The sequence below is a fragment of the Coturnix japonica genome, chromosome 28 (genome assembly GCF_054131305.1).
Source record: "Coturnix japonica strain WE chromosome 28, WE-NBRP24, whole genome shotgun sequence".
NCBI lineage: Eukaryota > Metazoa > Chordata > Aves > Galliformes > Phasianidae > Coturnix > Coturnix japonica.
The window spans coordinates 4,808,133-4,833,927 of NC_140690.1; the positions used below are offsets into that span (position 1 = coordinate 4,808,133).

Sequence of the window (25,795 nt, forward strand, 5' to 3'; positions counted from 1 at the left end):
ATGACTGAGCATGAGAGTGACTTTATTCAATAAAAGACAGGAGGGCTTGAGAGGTCAAGGGTGAAGATAGGACTCCTCTTGTCAAGATGAGAGTGGCTCAGAGCTGGTGCTGCTGCCTGGTGCCTGGGACTGGCAGCCTGACTCTAAGTCCCCATCTAAGATGCTCAGCTTCACCTCACTGATGCTGCCCTGCTCCTGCATGGTGGTGCTGCTGTTGGGGCACTCGGGCTGTGCTTGGGATGGGCAGCACTGCAAAGGCGCTGGGTCACAATCCAGGCAGGTGACTGTGGTGTCTGGCAGGCTCAGGTCAGGAGCTTCAGCAGAGCCAGGAGATATGAGAGCATGAACGTGGATGAGCCCCTTGTGTCCATCACTGTTACCATGTGGAAGGCTGTCATCCGAATTGCAGCGATTTGTGCTTAATAAGAACTCTCCATTGATGGAAACACACTGCACATCACTACTTGGTTTGGATCTTTGGGGTTGACAAGGGCTCGAATTATCTAGGAAGGCACAGAAACACAAGGGTTAGTGTGAAATGTTTGCAAGTTCAATCATGAAAGATGTTGTTGATATTTGGTAGTAGAGTGGCGGCAGGACGAAGCAAATAAGCTTGAAGCAACAGAGCCACTGTCTTGAAAGTGATCCTCGTGCAGGTCCATAAGTTTTGACTCTGCCTGGACTTCATATGGGGTTGTATGACATCACAAAGGGGCGATATGATGTCACAAATAAGCATTATGATGTCACAAAGGGGCATTATGATGTAACAAAGGGGCATTATGATGTCAAAAAGGGGCATCATGACATCACAAATAAGCATTATGACGTCACAAAGGGGTATTATGACGTCACAAAGGATCATTATGATGTCACAAAGAGGCATTATGACATCACAAAGGGGTATTGTGACGTCATAAAGGGGCATTGTGATATCACAAAGGAGCATTATGACATCACAAAGGGCATTATGACATCACAAAGAAGCATTATGATGTCACAAAGGGGCATTGTGACGTCACAAAGGGGAGACATTATGTCATCACAAAGGGGCATTGTGATATCACAAAGGAGCATTATGACATCACAAAGAAGCATTGTGATGTCACAAAGAAGCATTATGATGTCACAAAGGGGCATTGTGACGCCACAAATGGGTGTTATGATGTCACAAAGGGGCATTATGATGTCACAAAGGGGCATTATGACGTCACAAAGGAGCATTATGATGTCACAAAGGAGCATTATGTCGTCACAAAGGGATGTTACCATCACCCTGCGCCCAACTTCTCTCTCCCTCCTATTGGCTCCCTCTCCCACCAATCCCCGATCTCCCCTCCCCTTAGGCATTGAATTCTCTTCTCACTACCTCCTCCCAGTCCTCCCCTAGGAACAGAAACCATTCAGATTCTACAGCAAACTACAGCATCTGCACTGCAAGAGCTCACTGAACCACCTGCAACAATGAAACATGGTTTTGGAGAGTGGGTTTGAAAACACACCTTTAGACAGCTGTCTCCCTGTAGCCAAAAGGAAACCAAGCAGCAAAAGAAGAGTCCAGCCTGAAACATGCCCATGCTACTAGCCCAGGTTTTTCACAGTCAATGCAGAATCCATCCTGTTCTTGAGGTAACAAACGACCAGTGGGTCTCCCCTTGCTCCACCCCTTCTCCTTCAAAGCCAGAAAAAGAAAGAAAAAACAAGCTTCTGTACAGCTGCCGTTATTTCTAACAGCGAGTGTAATCACAGAATCATAGAATGGCCCGGGCTGGAAGGGACCTCAAGGATCATGAAGATCAATCGCCTCCCTGTCCCTGCTGGCCATCCCCTCTTCTGATGGAGCCCAGGGGACCATTTGCTCTCTGAGCTGCAAGAGCACGCTGATGGCTCACGTTCTGTTTTTCATCCACCAGGACCCCCAGGTCCTTCTCTGCGGGGCTTCTCTTAAGGACTGCTCCTCCCAGGCTGTAGAAATGCCTGGGATTCCTCCAGCCCAAGTGCAAAACCTTGCACTTTGCTGTCTTGAACCTCATTAGATTCACCTAGGCCAACCTCTCGGTTGAGCTCCCTCTGAATGGCATCCCTTCCTTCCACTGCATCAGCCGCACCACTCAGCAAACAGCAGAGGGTGCACTCCATTGCATCATTGGTGTCACTGATAACCATGTAAAAAAGCACTGGTCCCAAGAACTGGTCCTGAACACCTCCAGGGATCCCACCACCTCCCCGGGCAGCCTGTGCCAGTTAATTCTGTGGGCAGAACTGCCAGTATGAAATATTATGCTATCGTGACAAAGAAAGAGAAGAAAAGCAAAATTAAGACTAGCTGACAAGCCTTGGCAGGGTGTTCTGCTCTCCTTAAATTTATACCCATTATTCAATTCTCTTTGGAGCTGTCTCCATGCCTCTCTGGAGTTTGTTCTTTGAGAAGAAGCAATTAAGTAAGCTCTCCAATGCCAAAGTGCATACACTACTCTAGGGCTTTCTCGTCTCTCCATGGATCAACAAGGGTGACAAGCCAGCAGAATATGATGAAGAGCCTCATGCATACTCAGTGTAAAAAAAAAAAAAAGGCAATTGTTGCTGGGAAGAAGGTGCATTTGCATTTGTGTCATCTGCAGAGGGTACTGCAGAAATGGAAAGTCTTCCACTGGAGCAAACAAAGGGCTCTCATTTATTGCAATCAAGGCCCAGCGTGTGGATCTCAGAGATCAGACCTAAACCCTGCAGCAAAACAGAGACCTGCGTGGGAAAGTTCAGTTTCTCTCTACATCTGTGTAAGAAAAAGCCCACCATGGAATGACAGCTAAGGAAACATCCCTGTGACACGTCACAGGTCTCTTCTACACTTGGGATCACTGCTACAAAAAGAGATGTTGACATCATCTCTCGTGGCCAACCTGAGAGAAGAGCAGGAAGGCTGGGATGCTCTTTTTCCTATCTTTCCCTTGATTTCCTCTATATCTTAGGGACGAATCACAGGACAGAACACAGAAATCAAATGGCTCTACAAAGCAGATTGGCCAGTTCAAGTCAAAACAGCCACTGAAAACACCCCAGATGCTGTCTGACAACAGCTGGACTGTCTGGGAGTCAGGTGAATGCAGTCTTCTGGCCCTGGGCAGGAAGAGGACAGCCCAGACTGTCACATACCTTTCACTGAAAGCTGATAGAGCATTTTATCCCCCTCACAGATGCACTGACAACTTCCAGCATCATCCATTGAGACGCTGTGAATTTTCAGGGTGTGTTTCTTCTCCACAATGTGCAGTTCATATTTTTCACTGGCCTTGAGCTCCTTCCCATCCTTCATCCACTCCACAGTAGCGCCTGTGTCTGAAAGCTCAGCCTGCAGTTTGGCTTCCTCATGCAGCCGAGCGGAGATCTTTTCTACATCTTTGCTCTTATTGGTAAATCTCACTGCAGCACCTGTCAGGAGCAAAGGCCTCGTTATTTCAATTTAGATCAGGCTAACGTGGTCAATGTTTCCTGCAACATCTCTGAAAAAGTATCACCTTCTGTTCCTGCACTCATCATTGTGTCACTGCTGAGCAATTCAAGATATTTCATTTGGTCTTCTTGCCGGATTTACTAAGTAAAAATCAACCAAACATCTCCTTCTACTGATTAAGAATGCTCTAAACATGCTTCTGCAGAGGTTTCCACCCAATGACAAACAGGTCCTCCCATAATGAATGTTTATTTGTTCTATTTGTTCATGCAAAGCTGATTGATACAGATATTATTGGAATGATTGCTCCCCTACTTCTAAACTATTCCAGTGCAATCAGAAAGGCTGTCTGAACCTGGAGCTGAAAGTACTGCTCTATGGTGATGCAGTGGTAAACCTGCTGACTGAATGCACTGGCCAATAGCTGTGAACTGCAGACATTCATCAGCTGGCATGAAGCAATCTGGTTCAGATACCAAGCAGCTGGGTAGACTGGCTTACCCTACACTCAGTGCTATCATGTTTAGGTCATTACCAGGACTCACATCAGTCCATGGGATGCAATTTCAGGTATTTGGTACAGGCAGTGAATGCCTGCAGCCCCAGTTCTAATCAACAGATCACAGCAACTATGCCTTGACTGTAAGATGAAAGGAGAAGGATCAAAGCAAATACCTCTCACTCTCATCTTGCTGCTGACATCAACATTTTCGGCAACAAATTTCACTTCTGCTCCATCATCGTTCTTGGTGACGTTCTTTATCATTAGGCTGTGAGTAGTTTGGGTTCTCTTGATGATGCAGGTCTCACTTTCTTGTAAGACTTTACCATAGAGGTACCAAGTGCTGCAACACGTTGTTGTAAGGTCAATAGTAAACATGGCATCCCCTCCAGGTACAGCTTCACCAGTTGTTAGGGGGGATTTCACAGCCAGGACTTGTTCTGAGGAAGAACAACATGTATGTCTTAATGCTCTTTAGATGCAAGTCTGGTATGTCATTTAGAGATGGAAGTTTAAATCATAGGGACATTTCTTCTTCTCCCTTTGCATGAGTGCTGGAAGAAGAACTTCTATGCTTCAAATCTGTTACAGAAAGTTCTGCCTCTTGCACATGTGAGATATCAAAAGATAAGGATATTCATGTCTCTGTCACAGAAACAGAACTTGTATCACTTTAGTGGTAGCTGGAAGTTGATAGGAGAACTAGGAAGAAGGGAAAGCCTTTGGTGTGTTAATGCACTACTATCCTTAAAGTCAAAGGAAACATCTTTAGGGAACCAACACAGCTGCTCAGCTCACACTGACCCATTTCCATTGGGGTTTTTGTGCTTACCAAGGTGCACGCTTCCTGGGAATTCCAGAGACGGGCTCTGTCCATGCGCATTGACTGCAGACACTCGGAACTGATCATCAGCCTCTTCAGACAGATTGCTCACCGTGAACTCTGGGACGGGGACATGAGACTCGTGGCACCTCACCCACGTGAAGCCAGTTAGTTTATTGCCTTCCACAATGTAGCCATCGATTGGAATGGGGCGTTGCATCTTCGGAGGGGACCATGCCAGCGTCACTGAGGTTTCTGTTTTATTTTTCACCACGGGGTCAGCTGGGGGCTGGGTGGGAGGTTTTCTGGGAGCTGAACAGAAATAAATACAGAAATATTAGCATAAGGTCATGTAGGCTGGAAAAGACCTTCAAGATCAGCAGACTCAACTTTCAGCATGACCTACTGAGTCCCACCATTAACTACTGTGGTACCTGAGGACATACATGACAAGCTTATTCCTGCAGGTATTTGCATAGTGAATATATTCACCCTCTGGCTGATTCTGAACATTTTAGAGGTTAAAATCCCATCAGACTTTTTCACCGTGTGCAGCCACTGATACAGGCAGGAGGCTGGGAATTACCTGATGGGCTCTAGTTACAGACTACTGACACAGTAAAGGATTGAGTTCATTTCATTTTGGCCATCAGAAAGTTTGGTGTCTGGTTTCAGTCACCCATCTAGACTCCAATTATCATCATATGGAGAACAGCGCATTCAGGAGAACTCATCTCATCTTAATAAACCTGAATGAAATCACAGAATCATAGGATCACGGGAGGGCTTGGGTTGGAAGAAACCTTCAAGATCATCCAGTTCTAAACACCCTGCCATGGGCTGGCTGCCCACTAACCAGCTCAGGCTGCCCATCACCCATCCAACCTCGCCTTCAACACCAAGGACAGGCATCCACAGCTTCTCTGGGCAGCCTGAAATGGAAGCAATGAGCCACATGTTGAAGATACTCAAACATTCATGACTGTAGAGAGAGCCAAATACTCCATACATATTGCCTGCCTGGTCAGTGGTATTAAAATGCCAACAACAGACTCATCCAGCTCATTGAAAATGGTGTGAACATGGCGTACAGGATTCTTCCAGCAGCGAGTTAGATCTGCAAAGAGTAAAAACTGGAAATCTCAATGCAATACAATTTTCCCTCATAACATAAATAGAAACGTAACTGTTTTAGGGTGCACTGTTACCAGCCTGTCAGTTGCTGTTGGTCAGTGCTAGATGCCAAAGGTCCCACTAACATAGCATGAATCTGAAAGCTAGACGCTGGAATCAGGTCTCCTGACCTTACCATCAGAAATTGAGATGTCATATTTTGCTCAGAGGTGCCTGCTTGTAGGAGGGACAGCTTCCGAGCTTTTTCTGCTCCAGGAACCAGCTCCAGCTTCAGGATTTAAACAGCAGTCAGAAATTAAACTGAGCTTTGTCACCTCCATCAAACAGAAGGAGTGGTTGGGTGGTACAGCTTTCCAAATAACTTAGAAACTGTCACAACAATCAGATGCCTACCTTTTCTTTTTGAACTTGTTAATACATAGAGCTTAATAGCATCAGAATGCCCCAAGCACTTCAGATAACACGACAGCTGTAAACCCTTCTTTAAGGATTCCTTTGTTTAACCACTGAGTAACTGTAATTCAGTGGTGCTGGTGGGAGAAGGGAAGTCCTAATCTTCCCAGATGGTGAATAGAGTTGATGTTCACATGCAGACTGGTGCTGCAGCACAGCCAGAAACCACTCATTTGGGAAACACAGCACCAAGAAAATAATGGGAATAGCTTCATAAAATCAGGCAGCTTCACCCAAATTTCATGTCAGGTCCATTATTCTTCCTATTTTCAGGAAGAAAGGTTTTCCCTTATTCTTGTAGTTTTATTTTCTTTTCCTTTCATGCAAGCAGCTTTGTAGCTTACAAATTGTTTTCTAATCACCTCCTGGTGTGGACAAATCACACAGGTTTGACTCCATGTTTTACATAGTTACCATTTTATCTTTGTTCCAGTATGGAACTGTACAGTCATAGAATGGCCTGGGTTGAAAAGCATCTCAAAGATCATCCAGTTCCAACCCCCTGCTATGTGCAGGGTCGCTCACCTCCAGACCAGGCTGCCCAGAACCACATCCAGCCTGCCTTTGAATGCCTGCAGGGATGGAGCACTGCAGGGCTGGGCTGAGGGCACAGCCCTTCCACTGCAGGGTCACTGGGGAGCCCTGAACGAGGGCCAGGACTGGGGGCCTGGATGGGGTGCTTGGGCTCTGCACACAAAGCAGGGCACACTGCACCATCCCATCCCATCCCATCCCATCCCATCCCATCCCATCCCATCCCATCCCATCCCATCCCATCGCATCCCATCCCATCCCATCCCATCCCATCCCATCCCATCCCATCCCATCCCATCCCATCGCATCCCATCCCATCCCATCCCATCCCATCCCATCCCATCCCATCCCATCCCATCCCATCCCATCTAGCTCAGCAACAGCTAGAAACACTGCTGCGTTACCAACACTGTTTTTCTCCTAAAGCCGAAACAGAGCACCAGATGCCAAGAAGGGAAAATCAACTCCGTCCCAATGGAGACCAGAACATGGTTTAATTTGACAGGGGGGGATGCGGGGATGGACTGAAGAAGGACTCCCGGATCCCAACACTGCAGCTGTGGCAAACACACACAGTGAATACAAGGGCTCCTTCCAGACCGAACCTGCCCAAGGACAGGGATGGCTGTGGGGCTCTGGGGCGAGCCCAGGGCAAGAGGAGGGGTTCTATGTGGAGGCGGATGGAACGGGGTGAGATCACAGCCCCGTTACAATGGGCTTTGACCACCAGGAGGCAGAGCTGGAACACGAGGCTCATTCGCCGCTGTTCCTCGCTGCGAGATGGAGCAGAGACCCCCACTCCGAGTTCGAGAGGCTTGGCCAGAGAGGCGCGGAGCATCCCGCACCCCCACGGCCCCGCAGGGGCCCGGCGAGGTGCATGGGGTGCAGCCCCAGCAGGGGCCCGTGGGCTCAGCTGAGGATCCTTTTGCCTCCGTCGTGTCACCTCAGGACGAGGATCCCCTGAGCTACATCGACGCCTGCTGTGCATGCAGACCGCAGGTAGTGTGCACTCTGTGCTTCCATGGCTGCCCCTGCCCGGCTGTGCCCAGAGGGTGCCGGGGTCCCCCGATGCCAACCCCTGTAACTCCCCTCCTGTCTCAGACACAGGAACAGAAGCTGCGATTTCTGGCCTGCGTCCGCACTGCCTGCACAGCTGCCATCACGGACAGCGTGGTCCACAGCCAGCTGTGTGACTACGTGCTGAAGGTGGTGCTGTGCATTGAGGTAATGGAGCACTGCAGGGCTGGGCTGAGGGCACAGCCCTTCCACTGCAGGGTCACTGGGGAGCCCTGAACGAGGGCCAGGACTGGGGGCCTGGATGGGGTGCTTGGGCTCTGCACACCAAGCAGGGCACACTGCACCATCCCATCCCATCCCATCCCATCCCATCCCATCCCATCCCATCCCATCCCATCCCATCCCATCCCATCCCATCCCATCCCATCCCGCTGTGCCCACAGGCGCTGCTGCAGGAGGAGCCCGCCGAGCACCTGGACACGGAGCTCCGGCAGCAGGCCATGAGCACCATCGCCGCCATGAGGTACTGCCCCAGCACGGCTTTGCCAGCGTGGAGGCATCGGTCCCAGCCGGGGCCCTGAGCGGGACAGGCTGCAGGGCACAGGGTGCTGAGCGGAGCATCACACCTCTGCCCTCTCTCCCCTCGCAGTGGAGCATGGCTGCTTCCAGAGGAGAAGAACGGTCTCCTGCGTGCCTGCCTCGGCAGCGTCCTCCACCTCCCTCGCTATGAGGACGACGCGGACCTGGATGCGGCACTCTACGTGGAGGTGCGCATCAGCTGAGCCCTGGGGACGCTTCCTGGGCACCAGCACCCGGGGTGCCCCTCTGCTGCCAGCAGGACGCAGCAGGGCAGGCCGCCCTGACCCCTGTCCTCCTTTGCAGACCATGGAAGCCCTGCACCACCTGCTGCAGGTGCTGGTGAGCAGCGCTGGCCGCTTTGTCCTCGTGGAGCTGCAGAACATCATGGAGGTTTGGATGTGGCAACGCTGGGGTTTGCGGGGATGGTTCAAGGCCACAAAGGAGGGATCCACACGAGGTCCCCCCAGGGCCTGCTGCGGGCAGGGGGTGCTGGCCCAAAACTAGCCCGTGTGGTGTTAGAGGGATGGGTGGGGAGCAGCCGGAAGATGGCAGGGCTGCAGCAGGACAGGGACGCAACCACCCACCCCGCTGCAGCTGGGGAGCAAGGGGAAGGACGAGTGCCCCGTGCTGTGGGCACAACAGCAACTTTTCTCTCCACAGCTCCTGCTGCCCTTCACCACGTGCCAGCTGGCGGCCGTGGAGGAGAGGGCTGTGGTGTGCATTGCCAGGCTGCTCGCCTTCAGCAACACCTGTGTCTTGCCTGAGGTAGGGAGTCCCGGCGCGCTCAGCTCTGGGACCACATCCTGGCTCCCCAGCCAGAGCCCACCTGTGTCCAGGCTTGCACAGAGCCTGGGCTGGGCCCTGCTGCCACTCAGCCGTGCTGCCTCTCTCCCCAGCTGTGCACCTGCTTCGTTGGAACCGCGGTGTTCCAGCACAAGTGCCAGGAGAACCAACGCTTCCCCGTGCTGGGAAAGATGGTTGGACACCTCATCCTGTCCTGCACTTCCACGGATGACAGGACCAGAGATGAGGCGATTAATGCTGTTCATCAGCTTTTCATCTTCATCGCTGCCCCAAGTGAGAGGAGTTGTGTTGGGCTAGGTCCCTCCAGATGCCCAGACCCCTCACTGACACCGTGTGTGCTCCTGTCCAGGACTGCCATGGCAACCGGAGGAGCGCACAGTACCACAGCTCTGGGACAGCCAAACTTCGCTCCACCAGGAGGTTTCCCGTGAGGACAGAGCCAGAAATATCTTCGAGGTACAAAGAGCAAACCCTGAGCCCACAGGAGAACCCAGGCCTGCAGTGTCAGGAAGAGTGCACGCACTGTCCCCGAGCAGCCCTGGTGCCTTTGGGGCCCTCACGCTTCATATCCCTGGCATCACCCAGCACAGCCTCTGCTCCCAGTTCTCCTGGGACACCTGCACAGCTGAGCAGCCAAGCAGAGGATAAGTCATCCCTCCTCTCCTCCCTCCCACAGGTCCTTCTGAAATACCTCCTGTACCCTGAAAAGGTCAACATTTTACTCACAGCCATTGAGAGCATGAAAGCACCGAGCCTCCACAGCACCCAGCTGGCTGCCCACATGGTGGATGTGCTCGCAGGAGAGGCTCGCTTCCCTCCACAGCAGGTGGGAACCTGCTGCTGCCTCCGCTCCAGCCCTGGGGGCTCTGCTCCATCCCTGGCACTGCGCTTGGCCGGCAGGCAGCAGTGGGGATGGCAGCAGGGCCCTGCTCTGGTGCCATCCCATTCTCACCCATGCTCCCCCCCTCCAGGTGCAAAAGATTGTGAAGGCGATCCACAGCAGCCTGCCTTCCATCAAAGCCAAGCCAGCTCTTGAAAGCCTGAGCAGGGCCTTGCTTGTGCTGGCCAACAAATTCCCAAAGGAGATGGTCAGCAGCCTGCTGGTCTGCTCTCTCACCTGCTCCAGGTATGGGGCCACAGCCCTCAGGGCTCCTCTCCCCCTCCCTCCCCACCCCACGGCCGTCAGCCAGGCAGGAGCAGCCACGCTGACAGCCCTGGGGACCTGCAGAGTTGCTGTCACCATGTGGAGGGAAATGCTCTCGGAGTCTTCAGCCGTGAAGACGGTGCTGCAGGAGGTGTTCCAAGTGCTCATAAACCACACTCTGCAGCACACCTCCCCATTCATCAAGGAGAGGCCACGTGTCCTTGCCCTGGCCGTGAGTTCCTCATTCACCCAGCTGAACCCCAGCTGAGTCCCCACTCCCCTTCCCTGTCCACCCCCGAGCCTTCTTCCTGCCCTGGGATGCATCCATAGACCTGCCTGGGGCTCTGGGGGTCTCCCTCCCCCCCCCCTCCCTTTCTCCATCCCTACACTTCTAGAGACGGGGTGGAAACCCAGGGGACAGGGCAAGAATCATATCCGGGTGCTTTCTGCAGGCAGCAAGGATCCTACCAGAGATACTCCAGCTGCCTCTGGTCCTCAAGGAGGCTGAAGCCATCTTCCCCCAGCTCTTCCCAGCCCTTCTCCTGCAAGTGTCCTTCACCACGGACCTGACGCTGCAGGAGGTGGAAATCTTCTGGGAGGGGCAACAGCAGCACCAGCTCACTCCCATCAGGTGCCACATCCCCGTCCCCCTGCTGCACCCAGGGACCCGGTGCTGGGGCTCCTGATGTGACTCGCACCCTTCTCCACCTGCAGGTCCGCGGTGCAGTCCTTGAAGGTGCTGCTCTGCAGCGTGGGCCTCCAGAAGCAGATGGAGGCCATCCAGGAGCAGGGGGGCTGGGACGCGCTTCTCAGCACTGTGACCCACCTCCAGGGTGTGCAGGTGGTGGCCAGGTGGGAGCCCTTCCTTGTGGTGTCATGGGGGTCCCCAGTTCTCAGCCAAACTGCAGCCACAGCACCAGAGCCTGTGGCCCCTGCAGCAGTGGCAAGAGGGCTGCACAGCCAGAGCTGCGTCTGCCTGGTTCAGGGCTCACGGTGCCTTCTTATCCCTGCAGGGTGATGAGGGAACTGCCTGCTGCTCTGCGTGACCCCATCTTCCAGCAGCTGGTTGAGCTGCTCAGCACCAACTTCTACTCCTGGGATATGGTGGCCATGGTCTTCCTCGTTGAGGTGAGCAACAGCTGCAGAAGCAGAGAACACTGGAGGCTGCAAGGCCACTGGCAGCACGAGCCCTGCTGCCTCCCTCGGGGCCTGCTGTCTTTCCCCAAGCTGACTGTTAGATCCAGCACTAAGAGCCACGTGTGTTGTTGCAGATGCTGGAATGCATGGACCTCAGCAAAGAGCTGCACCGCATCATAGGAATCTTTGCCCACTATCTGCAGAGCAAGAGGGTGGGCATGCAGCAGCTGGTGCTCAGGGGCATCCTGCAGCTCAGCAAGAGGCAGGACACGGTGAGCAGGGGTGGCCAGGAATGCCACAGGTTGGGCTGGGCCTGCCATGGGGCTGTAGCGGGGCCATGTACAACTCGGCAACTCTTCAGGCAGTGAGGAGCTGGTGCGCTCTGCCCACCCCATCACTGCCTGCTATTCAGGGCTGGTACTGGAGTAGCCTTGCCCTCATTACGCTTGCTGCCGTACCTAAAGGATGGGGTGTTTTTCCCCACAGGCAAGGACAATGATCATCTTCCTGCCGTGCATCATGGAGCAGCTGCAGGATGCAGATAGTGACATCCGTGCCACGGCCCTACCAATATTCAGCAACCTGCTGCACCTCCTGAAGGAGGTTAAGCTCAGCGTCATGGCTCTGGAGCTGGCCGGCAAGCTCCCAGCTCTGCTTAACGATGTAAGGATGATAGGGAGTCCAGCACACGAGGGATGTGGCTGCCAGCCCAGCGTGCCCATGCCTGCTGCCTTGTGACAGCGCACCAGGGGACTTTCCTGGCCGCTCACCAGGTTCAGGCACTGCGTGGTCCTGGGCAGACTTTCCGCTGGGCAGAGCTTGCACACTTTGGAGCAGTTCTGAGGGCATCCTCAAGATCTGCATCCTCTCAGCTCGGAGATTTTGCCCCCACTTCACTGGTGGTGCTGTCCCTGCTTGCCATGGACTTGGAGCTGCTGACACAGATGTCCTTCCTTCCTCCTCCACAGGAGTCCAGCACGGTGCGTCAGCTCTCCATCGACTTCTTCCTCAAAACGCTGAGCTTTGTGGAGGGCCAAGAAAAGAAGAAGATGCAGAAGACGGTGTGCAGGAACCTGGTCCTGCTGTATCTACACCTGCACGATGAGGAAGAGAACGTGTCCAAGGTGGGAATCAGGTTCATCTGGGGGAGGGTGATGCTGCTCCCGTGGTGCCCCCCATACATCAAGAGTACTGCAGCCCACAGCAGCATCAGCCCCTGCTGCTGCATCCTCCCTGCAGAGGGGCTCTGGGGACACGGGCTCTGCGGCTGCTCGGGCTGCGGTGCTATCTCAGCTCTTTGGCAGGCCTCCCAGAAAGCCCTCCTTGGTGCTGCACGGTTCCTGCGCTGGAGGAAGCTGGAGCACCTGGTGCAGACAGAGCAGTTCTGGCAGATCAGCGACTGCATGGTGTGTATGCGCAACAGTATGCCCATTCCCACACCCCAGGACAGGGTCGGGACCAGCCTGCACTGACCTCACATTCTTCCCTCTTCAGCTGACCAAGAGGAGGAGACAGAGTGCAGCGCAGGACTACCTGGGCGACTGCCTGCTCTACCTGCAGAGCCTGCAGGAAACCCTGCGACTGGAGGCCGTGAGGTTCATCGGTGAGCCACGAGGCTGAGCTTCCCCCATCCCCGGCCCTCCATGCTGCACCCACGGAACAGCGGGGGTTGCTGACGGGGCTTTGTGTTCGCAGGGCTCTTAGGGCGGCACATGAGGGATGAGCAGCGGGCTGACAGAGAGCACATCTACATAAGTAAGCCAGGGAGTGGGATGTTGGGGCAGCCAGCAGGTGACATGCCTGTCCCTCGCTCCCTCCTGCCAGAGGGGAGAGCTGGGTCATCATGCCTCTCTGTTCCTCTTATCGCAGGCCTTCAGGGAATGAAGCATGACCCCAGTCCAGCTGTCGCTTCCTTGGCCCTTCAGACGCTGAAGATCCTGAAGGAAACGAGGCCACATCCACAAGGAGCCATTGGGCAGCTCTCCACCAGGCTCCGTGGCACATGGAGGAGGTGGCGCTCCTCCCGGGCAGACAGCTGAGCGCCCTGCAAAGCTCCCAGCATCTCCTGCCTGCTGCTCAGCCCCACTCCTCGGGCACATCACTTCCCTTTGCCCCATCGCCCGCACAAATTGTGCTTTTGGAAAGTAAATGGGAGTCGTTAGGACTGGCCCTAGTATCCAGTTTTCATAGTGACTGGGCCCGTGTGCTGCTTTGTAACCTGTTATACTGCAGATAACAGCGGAGCGACATAATGGGAGAATTTCTAGCATTTCCAATGCAGTCTCAGGAACTGCAATTATTAGGCATTATCCAGGTTATTATCCAGTGTGCTTCTATTTTATTAATAAATTGGATGTGAATCAAATAGGATCTAATGTTACCAATGCTGGAATCTATGGGAATAGGCATTTGATGTGTTAGTAATGCTGGTTACAATGCTGTTAGCCTACCAATGAGCCTTTTCTAAATTGGAGAAGACAAAACCTGGACAGAAATCTCGGGTGAAGGGGATGTTCCTGTATCATAGTGTGATCACTTCCTTTCAGCCCGCTCATCAGGATTTGTAAACTATGACCGTGCATCACTTGAGACAAAGCTGTTGGGTGCACCTGGGCTGGAGTCAGGGAGGTCACAAGTACCTGATGGGGGCGGTCACATGTACCGGTATATACTATTTGTTGCAAGGCATTAAATTCGTTCTTTTGGCATTACGCACTGTGTGTGAGTCTCATCTGTTCCCCATGTGCGGAGGCACGGTACTTTCACACGCAGCCTTGACTTGTCGCCGGATTTGGAGGCGACAGTTAAGAAAACATTTCTAACAGAACCAAACATTTCTAACGGTACCACAGTGATACCAGAAAGCATTTCACCCCGTCAGCTCTGTCCATTGGTACCAACTTCTCACTGCCATTGGAAGTGAAGATGCTTCTAGAGCTGTCTCAGGACCTGTGGAGTTTGCTATGTGATGACAGTGAAGTCTTCATGCTGTACGTCTCAGCACACTCGGCATTTCCTGCTCCACTCAAACCATGTGAAGGGAATGCTGGTTGTTACAACATGCTGCTCGTATGCTCTGAAGTCACATCTTAGACCAGCAATACGACATGGCGCCCTTAGGAAACAAAATTCAATGCTTTATTGCTTCTGAGCATTGACATTTTCAATAAATTAAATCAACACAAAGGTTTATAACAAACACAAAAAGGAGCAACCAGATGAAAAACCTCGTTGTAAGAAAAAGCAGCATTTTTTTAATCCAAAAGCAAGAGATCCAACACGCACAAACCCAGAAGGAAATCTCATTCAACATACACAACGTTCCACTTTGCAGAAAGGCGAGACGAATCTGCTCATAACTGCACTGATCACCTCAGGTAGGAACAGAACAGCAGTGAAGTCAATGATATTTAACTCTACCTTCTGGAACTTGGACGTGACTGTAATTCACAGCTGTTGTTCGGCACTGCTCAAAAACCCACCACACTTCTGTCTAGAGAAAAGCTTCAGAGCATTTCTGACAAGCTAATCGATTCTCTCCTTACATGAATGATGCTGACAGAAGTAAACTCACACAGCCAGCTTGGACTTGGACACGCTGCATATTCCAGTAGCTTCCCTGCAAGTACCAGAACTGTCTGTTTAATGCTTCTCACTTCAGGGCACCGATAACTCAGGTTTTTCTGCGCTGCATTACGTTCCACTTTGGTACTGGTTTCGTGCTTGGTCCTCGCTCCAGTGTTTGCTTCAGGTTTTGGTTCTGGTTTTTGTTTTTCAACATCAAACCATTTCTTTGCTAACTTTTTCAACAGCCCACCATCCTCAATAAGGGTATTCTTAATTACATGTTAATTAAGACGTAAGCCATACAATGCCTTCATATATGTCTCCCTACCAGTAAGAATGGGAGCTCCCCACATTAATTCTGGCCATCAGTTCATGTCAGGCAGGTGCACTACAGACCTTCATCACCAACGAGGCTGTTGGAAGAAAAGCTAAGAACGAATGATGCATGAAGAGAAAATTACTCGGCTCTCTTTCACTGTACAGAGTAGTTTAGTCAGCAACCACTTATACTGTCACTATCAATACTTCCAACAAACTCATGTGGAAACCTTTATCCAGGCAGACCCGTGCAAAGAATACAACCCTCCATAATTGCAGCCACGAACAAGAATTATTCTGCCCACGAGCATTTCATGTTCCTTTCTTCATATACTGGGAGAGGAACTGGCTTCTGACAAAGTGGACCAGCTTGGTCTCTGTGCAGAACATGGTAATGGTGGTAGCTGCAAAGCACAGCGCCCAAATGCTGATGTGAATCAGCCTTGACATCCAACCCTTATCGCAGCAGAAGAATGCCTAAAACAAAGGAAACCAGCAACTGAAGGAAAACCAGTTGGCACAAGGTAGGCCAGCTACATACATGATAGATGTTGTTGTTTTATTCCCCCTGCACTGCTTTTTTATTTTTTTAACCGAATCTTTAGTGACCATTTCTTTGCACTATCACCATCAATTACCAAGAACTAAGAATGTGGATATACAGATGGCCAGCAGAACTGTCTGACTCATTAGGTACACAGTTCTCTGCCACCTGGAGAAGGCAAGCAGGCACACATCTGAAGATCAATATAATTGCATGTCTTTGTTTCATTTTTAATAGATCTATACGCAGCCTTGCAAGATGTAATGGAAATCTCCAAGGCTATGGTTGTAAGCCTTTCCTGTTGATAATATTTCTTTCCTTCTGGTAATGAAGCCATCTGACAAACCTCCGCAGTGAAAGGAACATCCCGAGGCAGATACTTACCTCTGAATAAACAGTAATTCCTCCACTTATGACATAAGCGAGTATTAAAAACGGTGAGGGAAGCAAGCCTGTCAAAGGTCTGTAGGAGCTTTCCTTGAAGTACTCATAGATGTACTGGATGCTGTGAGCAATGCGAATACCCATATTAAAGCAGTTGGCAAGGATGAAGCCAACACTTCCGTGCCAGCGGGTCAAGAAATAAGAGATGCACAGGAACATGAAGGACAAGGCCAGCATAACAAAATTGTACCTAGGAAGAAGAAACAATATAAACAACATATGCAGTTGCACTATTTAATTACTAAACTCATTTTCAGAAGATAAAAATCCATTCGCTTTCTAAAACATGGGAGCAACAACTCCTGTCATCTGCTAACAGCCGGCAAGGCTGAGAAAAGAAATGCAGCACAAGAATGAAAAATACGTTGAGTAAACTAAACCAACAACTACTTTAAGTGAAGGAAATTCTATCCTACTATTCACCTGTGCATTCACTTCAGAAAACCTACTAACAATAATTAGCAGTGTCAAACACTGAGGACTTTTTCCTTCTCTATTCGGTACTGAAGAACAATAACGCTCAATAGGGTGACACTTAGTCCTGCTCCAAACAGTGGCTTTAAAGAGAAGATCACACTTGGAAAGGGGGACAAAAGCAGTCCTTGCACATCTAAAAAGAATTGCTCAATTGCTAAACTGCTAAAAGAGGATCTCTTTTAATTAATGACCTAAAAAAAATAAAGGCCTAATTAATTTGGAACAGAGCTGTAATAGACAACAGCCACAGAAGTGAAACAAGTCCGATGGCAGCCATCAGGTTGCAGTGCCAACACACCACAACAGAGAACCAAGAAAACATCCAGGCTGCAAAACATCACAGGAAGTCATCTTGTCCAGAGCTCTCCTCAAGGCCGATAAACCACTGAACTCATGTCATCCCAAATGTGATCTATAGAAACTGTGACTGAGAAGTTTTAACAGCTGCAAGACTTTAAGGAGTTTAACATAACAGTCCACCTTAAAAACTGAAGCTTCTATTCACGTACATGTACAGAAAATAAGACTTCACATTAAATTACTTTCCCAGTTTGCTGTGTATTAAAAGCTAATAACCTTGTCAGTTCGGATCCTTTTTACCCAAAGGTTTAAACTAAAGCTTTTACATCGAGGTCTGCACACAGTCCTTAAAACGACTGCAAAAAGAAACTGCCTTCTCAGTAACAGAAAAGCATTTCCAAGCGAATATCCAAGCAGAACAATTGTTCCCCATTTGCATGCTTAACTCCATGCAAATCACACACAGATGCACTGGGGGTACTCCTCACCTGTCCACTTCTTCTTTGCACATCGAAGCAAACGTGAAACATTCTGTTACTCCATTGACAGCAAGAAATAGGACATACAACGAGTAGCACCGGAGAAGATCGGGACCTACAACAAAATAAAGACAGCAGCATTACAAGGATAAAGAGATCATTATTTCTTTTATAAAGCCACAGTTTCATACTCCACAACAGAAGCTGTAACATTATCACCGATGATAACAGCAACTTCTGTGTCCCTTTGAGAAGCTTCTGGTCTGGACATCTTGACAAGATGACAAACAGAATAAACAAAGCAAGGGGAACCCAAACACAAAGTACAAGGCGGCAGCAGCTATTAATGTAACAGACAAGATCTCCTCCACAAAAGTGGTGGTTGTATTTATTGGGCCATAAGCTGGTACACGTGACACAAGTCAGGAAAAGCCAATGCTTTATCCTTCCTTCCTTGTAAACCTCCTAATATTGTTAAAACTACTGCTGGGCTACATTCCAGCCTCTGCAAGCATCCCTGCAGGTAACTTTGGGAGCTGTGGTGCTACAGTTGGAATATTCTAAATGCATGCATCTACAGGAGGGCAAAGCAATCAAATAATTCTACCAGAATGAGGCTACTTGAAGCTCCTTTTAACCTGAGCTGATTTTTTTCAGACAGAAAGCTGACCGAGCCAAGAGCTCAGAACAGAGCTGAGAAACAAAAAACACAGCTAAAGCTTTTTACCTGTTCCAGAACTGAGCATTGAACCTCCATAAATATCCAGAGCCAGCTGAGAAAAGGCACATCCAAAAACAGCAATGGTAAGGCCAATCAGAAGCACCAGCTTCAACAGCAGTTCTAACACATTCGAAGCCATAGCAACATCATCCTGGAGAAAAAAACAGAAACAAAACAACAAAACCCAGCAGTCAATTACACGAACTAGAACCAGCACAACTGCTGCTGTCACCAAGAGAAACTGTTCCAGGGGGAAAAAGTCCACTGGCACAATGCAAGGCACAGCCAAGACTATTTTTTGGTATTGACACACCTACACACTTGGTCCTGGCTTCCAGCTGTGCTCAGGTATTCTTATTCTCTTCCGTATTATATGCAGAACTCTCAACAAAGATCAGCCATTGACAGCTCTGTTTCAGGGCTTAAGGAAAGGGGCAAACAGCAGCCAGTAAATAGCAAAGAAAAGCACAGCATTTGCCCAGGGCCACAGCCTGAATCACCAAAAGGGCCACGTCTTCATTGTTACACTGGACTACAAGTTTCGCCACAGCATAAGGAGCCACTTGTGAGTTCTGTACATGGTAAGATGCAGCTGCCCACACCCCTCATGAGGAGTCAAACCTCCTGCCAGGTGCACGGGATAAGCCCACACACAAACACACCATGAACACTCCACGTCAAACACACACACAGGTACACCTCTGTCAGCCTACCATTAACGTGAGACACGACACTTGGCTGACTGGGACCTTCCTATCTGACCAAGAATTTCTTCTAGAGCATACAGAAACCTCTCCTTCATGTAACCATCGTTACTGCGCAAACAATCCCAAAGCTCAGCCAAAACACAGCTGTCTTCCTCTGGAAAGGGTACCCTCTGAAGCGCTCAATGCTTACCAGCCTGTTGTATTTTCAAGTCAGTCAAATATTGTCAAGTGCCACTTATTTGCTGGAAAGAGATTGAACCTACAGTAATTGCCTCAGCACAGCTGCACAGACATGGTGCACAAGCACCATGCTGTTGGAGTAGAGGATTTTAACTTCAATTACCAGACAATGCAGCATTATGTCATTGCACCTCGTAACTCCTACTTCGCTACCTTTTTATCCATTTGCTTTTTGTCCAGACTCCTTCGGCATGGTCTCCACTTCAAGTTTCTTTCCAAATATCTTTACACTCAGTAATTTAAACACACGTCAGTCACACTCCTGATACAATTGATCTCCAACAGAAGGTAAGCATTTCATGTGGAACCAATACTAACAAACGTACCTGCTTCTGATCCTTTACATTCTTCCCTCTTTCCAATACTTGAGCGAAAAAGACATAAAAACTCTCTTCAATAGGCAAAAAGATGAACCTGGCCACCAGCGACCCGAGATTATTCACGATATCATACACACCTTCACAAACAAAACACACCAACAAGCTGTCACTTTTTTTCTGGCACAAATTCCTATTCCACATTTCTGATAAACAAAGAGAGAACCAGTGGAACTTAATGCAGCATTAGAGCAAATCTAGCAATAGCCCCAGACACCCCCAGGCAGCCCCTTCAGTTCTTACTACAGAGGAAGATAAAAGATCCAGATGCAAGAGAATCAGCCTGTGGCGCAGCCAGTGCTGTCACCTGAACTGCTGCTGCCATTCATTACTCTGTAAGGACACTGCTTTTATGGAGCACATTCAGTTGGAGATGTGATGCTACAAACAACAGTGTTCCTGCTGTAACAGCTAACAGACTGCAAAGGAAGACAACAGGGCCAAGAAAATGAAGAGAAGGAACTGCAATGTATCAGATACTATGCTGCCTCCTTCCAAGTTTTTAAAACAGAAACAAGACGCACAGCAGAAGAGGCACAACTGCCAAGTTTTGATCCAAGGGAGAAGCATTCCTTAAATCCACGACCCTCAAACAAGTTGCTCTGGTTTTGTTTCTTGTTTTTTGGTGTGTGTTATATTTAATAACCATTTACCCATCATTCTCTGAAATGCACCTCAACGTCCCAGCGCCACTGAAATCCTCCAACATTTTCATGTTATTTTCAAATGGTTTCTAATATTTTCAGTATTTTCAGAAGCAGACAAAAAGGAGCAACTAGAAAATGATGTCATTGTTGCACAGCATCGCCACACTCACCCTGATCGCCAAAGTTTATCACATTCAGAAAAGTCATCACGTATCGCTCACCTGAAGTTGAAAACACAGAAGTAAGGACAAACCCCCACATCTCTCCCCGTGTGTGTCCAGGCCCTGCTAACAGGACGCATTCCAGAGACATGTCCAGCAGGACGGTACAGTTCTGATCCTCCACAAACCTTCCGTAACTGCACCTGGGTTGCCAACACCTGCTGGTGCCGCTCTGACCACCATCCCCTCCCAGCCTTCCCAGGCTCCTTGTCCATTTTGTGACCTGTATCCACTTTCCTTCCCCCAGCATTCCCACACATCGAGCCTCACCCTCTGTCAAAATCTGCTTCAGGAAGGACTGTTTGAAGAAGCTCCAAGTCAGCCATGCTTCCTTCCAGTTAAGGAAAGCCTGCAAAATCAAAGAAGCAGCGTCACCCTGGTCTGGCTGACTTTCTCCCTTGTGGAAAATCACCATCTTTGCAGATACACAAAGGAACTGCATAAGTTTTCTACAGAGTAAATCACTCAACAGTAACCAGAGAGGGGGAAAAGTTGTTTAGCAGACCAATATAACTCTGCCCCTCACAGTACTGTACATCTTTCAGTGCTCTTCAAAGCACTCCTGCAAGCCTCACAAGACAGAACTGCCTTCATGTCCTCAATCTCTCAGTCTCTTCCTCATCTTTGCCTTTTCATTTCTTTCTTTGCCCCATTTCCTTTTTGGAGGACATCAGAGATCTGAGTATCTGCAGGACGCTGTGCACCACCACGTTCTGTCTGAGGAGAAGTTGAAGTACCAGCTCTGTAAGACAACCCTGGATTCTCTTCTACCTGATACCAGCTCACTCCCTTTAACACTGTAAATGTTCCATCTCCAATCAACAGATGAGGCAGCCAACGAGGCCCAGAAACAAAGAGCTCCAGGTTCACTGTGGTTTTCTGACAAGGATTTGAATGCAACAACTGTGAATGGAATTTTATGCAACCATGCTTCCTAACCAGCCATGGTGTCCAGGAGCAGAAATAATCTCTCAGTCACTCCATCAACTCCAGTTTTCAAAGCGCTCTCGTCAAAGACTTAAGAATGAACTGTGTGACCCACCTTATCCGCCATCCAGTTAGGTAACAGGCCTTTCATTCTTGTAATCGGAAATGACTTCTTTGTTGCTTCAGGAGACCCCAAGAACTTTGCAAAACAAACCACATAGCACAGCACCAGAACACTGGTGTACAAAAGCTGGAAAGACAAGGAAGGAAAAAAACAAAGAATGAGTGAGAACTCAGTGAGAAGTGAAGGCAGTTCTTCCTCCTGTCAACTCTGAACCTAGCTGAAGGCGTTACTGTAACTCCCCTCCCCACACACAGAGTACTGTTGATTTAAATTCATTTTAATCAGCAGATCAGCATCACAGCCCTCTGCCCTCAAGAACAGCTAAAGCACACACAACGTAACAACCTTATTCACAAAATGTACCTTTAGGCACACAACAAAGGTGCCCATTAAACTGACTGGGCTCAACGCGCCAAGTAACGTCTATCACCAAAATCCTTCACATTTAAACCCTCACCTCGGAGGAACATTCTCTCACCTCCTCAGTGTTATCTAGCAGGTTAAATGTCACAGACAGCAGCAAAGAACATTTCAGAGCAAGAATTTATATACAGAATACAGGAAACTTACCTGAGCCAAGGAAAAAATGTGAAGGCCCCATTGCGGATAAAGGATGACTAAGATAACTGTCAAAGTGCATTTTGACACTATCGAAAGGCTTTCAGCAATTACCTTCAAGAAAGAGAAAATAGACAACGCTCATTTTTGCCAGCTTAACCACCTACAGGAAGGCAAAGCACTCCAGTTTCACACACACAACCCACAAAGGACCTGTAAGGCATTCACAGTCAGTGTGGCTACCACAGTTCTGCTGCTGCATTGACCACCTCACGCTGCAGCATCTCTGCACATTCTCAAGTCTTATAGGGCACTTTTCCCCCATCACACTGCCCCGCTCCCTTGTGTGGGACCCACATGGGAGTAAATCCTGCTTGGCACAATCGTGACCCCAGCTGCTGCATTTCACAGCCTCACACCGACAGTGAAAAGCAGAAGTGTGGAAGGCGTCTGTGCCTCCCTCTGAGCAACACTTGTGATTATACATTTAATGAGCATTAGGGAGGTAACTTCTAAACAAATTAACTTCCTTTTTTAAACAGGAGCAAATTAACGTTACAAATACATTATGACTACATCGTACAGCACGAAGCAACCCATAGCTTCATTTGTTTTTTAAGCACCCCTGAACATGCACAGATCCAGTTCAGGAATCTGGTCTTCATTTCCATTACGTCACTTTTTCAGCACGAAGTTTCTCCGTCCCACACAGCCCTATGCTCACAGCTTCCCTACTAACCTTAAGCCTTACAAACAGGTGAGCCTGGGCTAAAACCCAGAATGGCTCCCCTAGAAGCTCAACAACTGCAGAGAGGCCAAACGCCACCACGCCAGCCTGATAGTGAGGAACCACGGATGGATCCGGAACTTCAAGTACGTGCAGCCAGACGAAGCCCAGGAAAACAGACCAGAAGACACCAAGAGGGACTCTAAAAAGTTAATGTAAAAACAGTCAGGTTTCCTTCAGCAGAAAAAAGAACAAGAGAAAATCTGATTCAAATTTCCCACGCTGCTGTACTTTACGTATGTCGAAAGAGATCAGACAAACTCATTGCTATTGTAGCTACAAGTTTTGGTGTAAAACCTGTCAGTGCGAGCTACTACTTGCAGCTATGAGTCTGATAGCCCCAATGTAACTGTTACAGTGAGCCTTCCAGGCAACGGCAGTGGAGTCAGCAGAAGAAAACATGCACGGCATGCAGTGCAGACACGGGCTGCAGACACGGGCCGCCTCGTGCAGGTCCCGCTGCAGGACCTGCCGCCTCCTCCAGCCGGAACCAGGAGTGAGCTCTAAAGCAAAGCGGAGCCGCTCTCACGTCAGCCACAGCAGGTTGATGGTCGCGGCCCAGCTCCGCTCCGCGCCGCCGCTCAAGCAGGCCCTGCGGAACGCCTCCCTGGCCAGGAACACCGCGGTGGAATAGAGCAGCGTCAGCCTGCGGGAGACACGACGGGACACGGGGTCGGCCCCGCTCCGTGCCAAGGAAACCCGGCCACCAGAGGCGGTTCCCGGCGGCTCCCATTGCCGGGGCAGCGCGGCGTCACCTCACGCTGACGACGCCGAGGAGCTCCCTGGACAGGTAGCGCAGCGTCAGCGCGTTCAGCCCGAAGGTGACCGCCCGGAACAGCATCTGCGGGGGAACGGGGGAGGAAAGCGCTGCCGGGGGGCCGGGCCGGCTCCCGCGGGCGCCGCCCAGGAGGGCGAGGAGCGGGAGGAGGCGGGGCCGGGGGTCCCGGGTCGGCCCGCACCTGCAGCAGGGCGCTGGACGAGGCCACGCGGGCGGTCTGACGGAGAGCACCGACGGCCGCCATGACACCGAGCGACCGGCCGGAAGGACGGCGTCGCGCCGCGATGACGTCACGAGGGGGCGGACGGCAGCAGAGCTGAACCCGACCCGTGTGGTGCCTGTCAGCAGGTGGCGGCGGGGTGACACAGCGGGGTGTGCAGCGATACAATGTACGGCCTCAGTGTGCGGGGAAATGGCAGCCAGAGGCGTCCAGCTCCACTTGTGAATGTGGATGGAGCACAAGCAGCGCGTGTGAGAGCAGTGATGTGGTGCATTGCAGCACTGGGGGCACGGACAGGAAAGAAAAGCCCCAGATCTGGCCATGCAGCTTTTAGCAGCGCCGCATTCGGCTCTTGTTCTTTGCTGGCCAAAACACGGAGCTGCTGGTAGTGACAGTGCTGAGACACGGCGCTTTGTAGCTGACACTGCTCCACACAACTGTGCTGTTGTGCTCTTTGCACCCGGTGCAGTTCCCATGGAAATAAACGGCAGGCATTACTTTTGGAGCAGCCCGTACAATACAACTTCACCACCTCATTTTATCTGTGCCTTATCATCCTACCTAAAATGTACGACTCTTTTCTGAGAATCCAATAGTACCGAAGGTTCATCGTAAGAGACACTTCAGGAGTCACCTCAGGCTGTTCTAAGCGGTAGAACACTCCCATCGCATCCTGAGGAATGTGGAGAGGTTCAAAGAAGAGGCTCTGACCCCACGTCTGAGGCTAAACCAGCACTGACATCCTCCGTGCACACCATACTCCTAACATTCCATGTCTGATGTGGAGCAAACTCCTGTCCATCCGCACACAAAACCTGATGCGATCAATTATGCTGAAAGCACAATACAGAAAGCAAAAACCTGTTCTCTGTCTGTGGTGAACCTGAAATCTTTCCAACAGAAACAGAGCCCCACAGCATCCCTATGGGAGCAGCAAGGCACAAATGCCACTTCTGACTACTGCAGTGACACCATACCCCGAGCCTGTGACTTGAATCACTTCATCCTCTCACAAACATTACATTGTACAGAACGAAACCCCGTAATGTTGTCAGTAACGTTTCCGAAGGGTATATGCAGGTTCACTGCAGCCTAGGAGAGAGCTAGCCAGGAAACCATGAAGTCAGCCTTGCTTTTTTATTGAATTATGGCAGTTTTCCAGACCTTTGTGTGATTATTAAAACAAAAGAGAGAACTGTGGTGCTTAACAATGAGATCAGATCAGCGGTACAGAGAATGTGTAATTTGCAACAGGGGATGCCCAAAATCAGACTTGCCTTGTTAAACCATACAGATAAAAGGGTGAGCAGCCCTTTTCACTGTGCAACACTGGGTTTTTCAACCAAATCCATGTGAGGCTGCTATGAGCTTTGCGTGTCATTTTCTTGAAGCACATGACAACTCACCAATAAAAAGTGAACTCATTCAGTCTGCTGGCTGTTTTGCAGCCCAGGCTTACATTTGGTCCCTTTTTACCTCTGAGCCAAAGTCTAGCATCGTTAGCAAGAGGCCAAGCTAAGACATTTACTTACACGCAATACCATTTAACCACGTTAATAATGCAGGACATCAGGTGGTTCCAGCTGGGTAGTGCAGTGAAGACATATCAGCTATTTGCTCAGAACTGAACTGAGAAAACAGAACACTTCATCTTTGCTAACACCATCGTTACTGTCCGTGTTCTACGCACAGAAGGTGTGCCCACGTGAAGAACACGCTCTGTGCTAACTGTGGGGCACAGCACACTCCTCGGTGGCTGCTCCTGCATTGCTGAAGGAAAG

At 50.1% G+C, this 25,795-nt stretch overlaps 2 protein-coding genes across 2 annotated transcripts; one reads left to right on the forward strand and one right to left on the reverse strand.

The window, feature by feature from the left end:
* The first annotated feature begins 7,609 nt into the window (after nucleotides 1-7,609).
* Nucleotides 7,610-13,617, forward strand: LOC146756135 (maestro heat-like repeat-containing protein family member 7). Its single transcript, XM_085524807.1, has 22 exons — nucleotides 7,610-7,765; nucleotides 7,846-7,896; nucleotides 7,999-8,121; nucleotides 8,358-8,437; nucleotides 8,564-8,681; nucleotides 8,797-8,883; nucleotides 9,154-9,258; nucleotides 9,390-9,579; nucleotides 9,647-9,753; nucleotides 9,974-10,123; nucleotides 10,269-10,423; nucleotides 10,526-10,673; nucleotides 10,894-11,072; nucleotides 11,156-11,293; nucleotides 11,455-11,569; nucleotides 11,713-11,850; nucleotides 12,065-12,241; nucleotides 12,547-12,702; nucleotides 12,883-12,984; nucleotides 13,073-13,181; nucleotides 13,274-13,333; nucleotides 13,448-13,617. The coding sequence occupies exons 1-22, from the start codon at nucleotides 7,610-7,612 to the stop codon at nucleotides 13,615-13,617; spliced, it is 2,814 nt and encodes a 937-aa protein (XP_085380933.1).
* A 1,077-nt stretch (nucleotides 13,618-14,694) lies between these two features.
* LOC146756136 (man(5)GlcNAc(2)-PP-dolichol translocation protein RFT1-like) lies at nucleotides 14,695-25,511 on the reverse strand. The gene is made up of 13 exons (XM_085524808.1): nucleotides 25,491-25,511; nucleotides 23,772-24,295; nucleotides 23,546-23,662; nucleotides 22,969-23,158; nucleotides 22,242-22,343; nucleotides 21,663-21,797; nucleotides 20,891-20,969; nucleotides 20,570-20,620; nucleotides 19,702-19,832; nucleotides 18,435-18,579; nucleotides 17,717-17,822; nucleotides 16,392-16,641; nucleotides 14,695-15,940 (listed from the first exon to the last, which is right to left on the reverse strand). The coding sequence occupies exons 1-13, from the start codon at nucleotides 25,509-25,511 to the stop codon at nucleotides 15,776-15,778; spliced, it is 2,016 nt and encodes a 671-aa protein (XP_085380934.1). The 3' UTR covers nucleotides 14,695-15,775.
* Nucleotides 25,512-25,795: the final 284 nt, after the last annotated feature.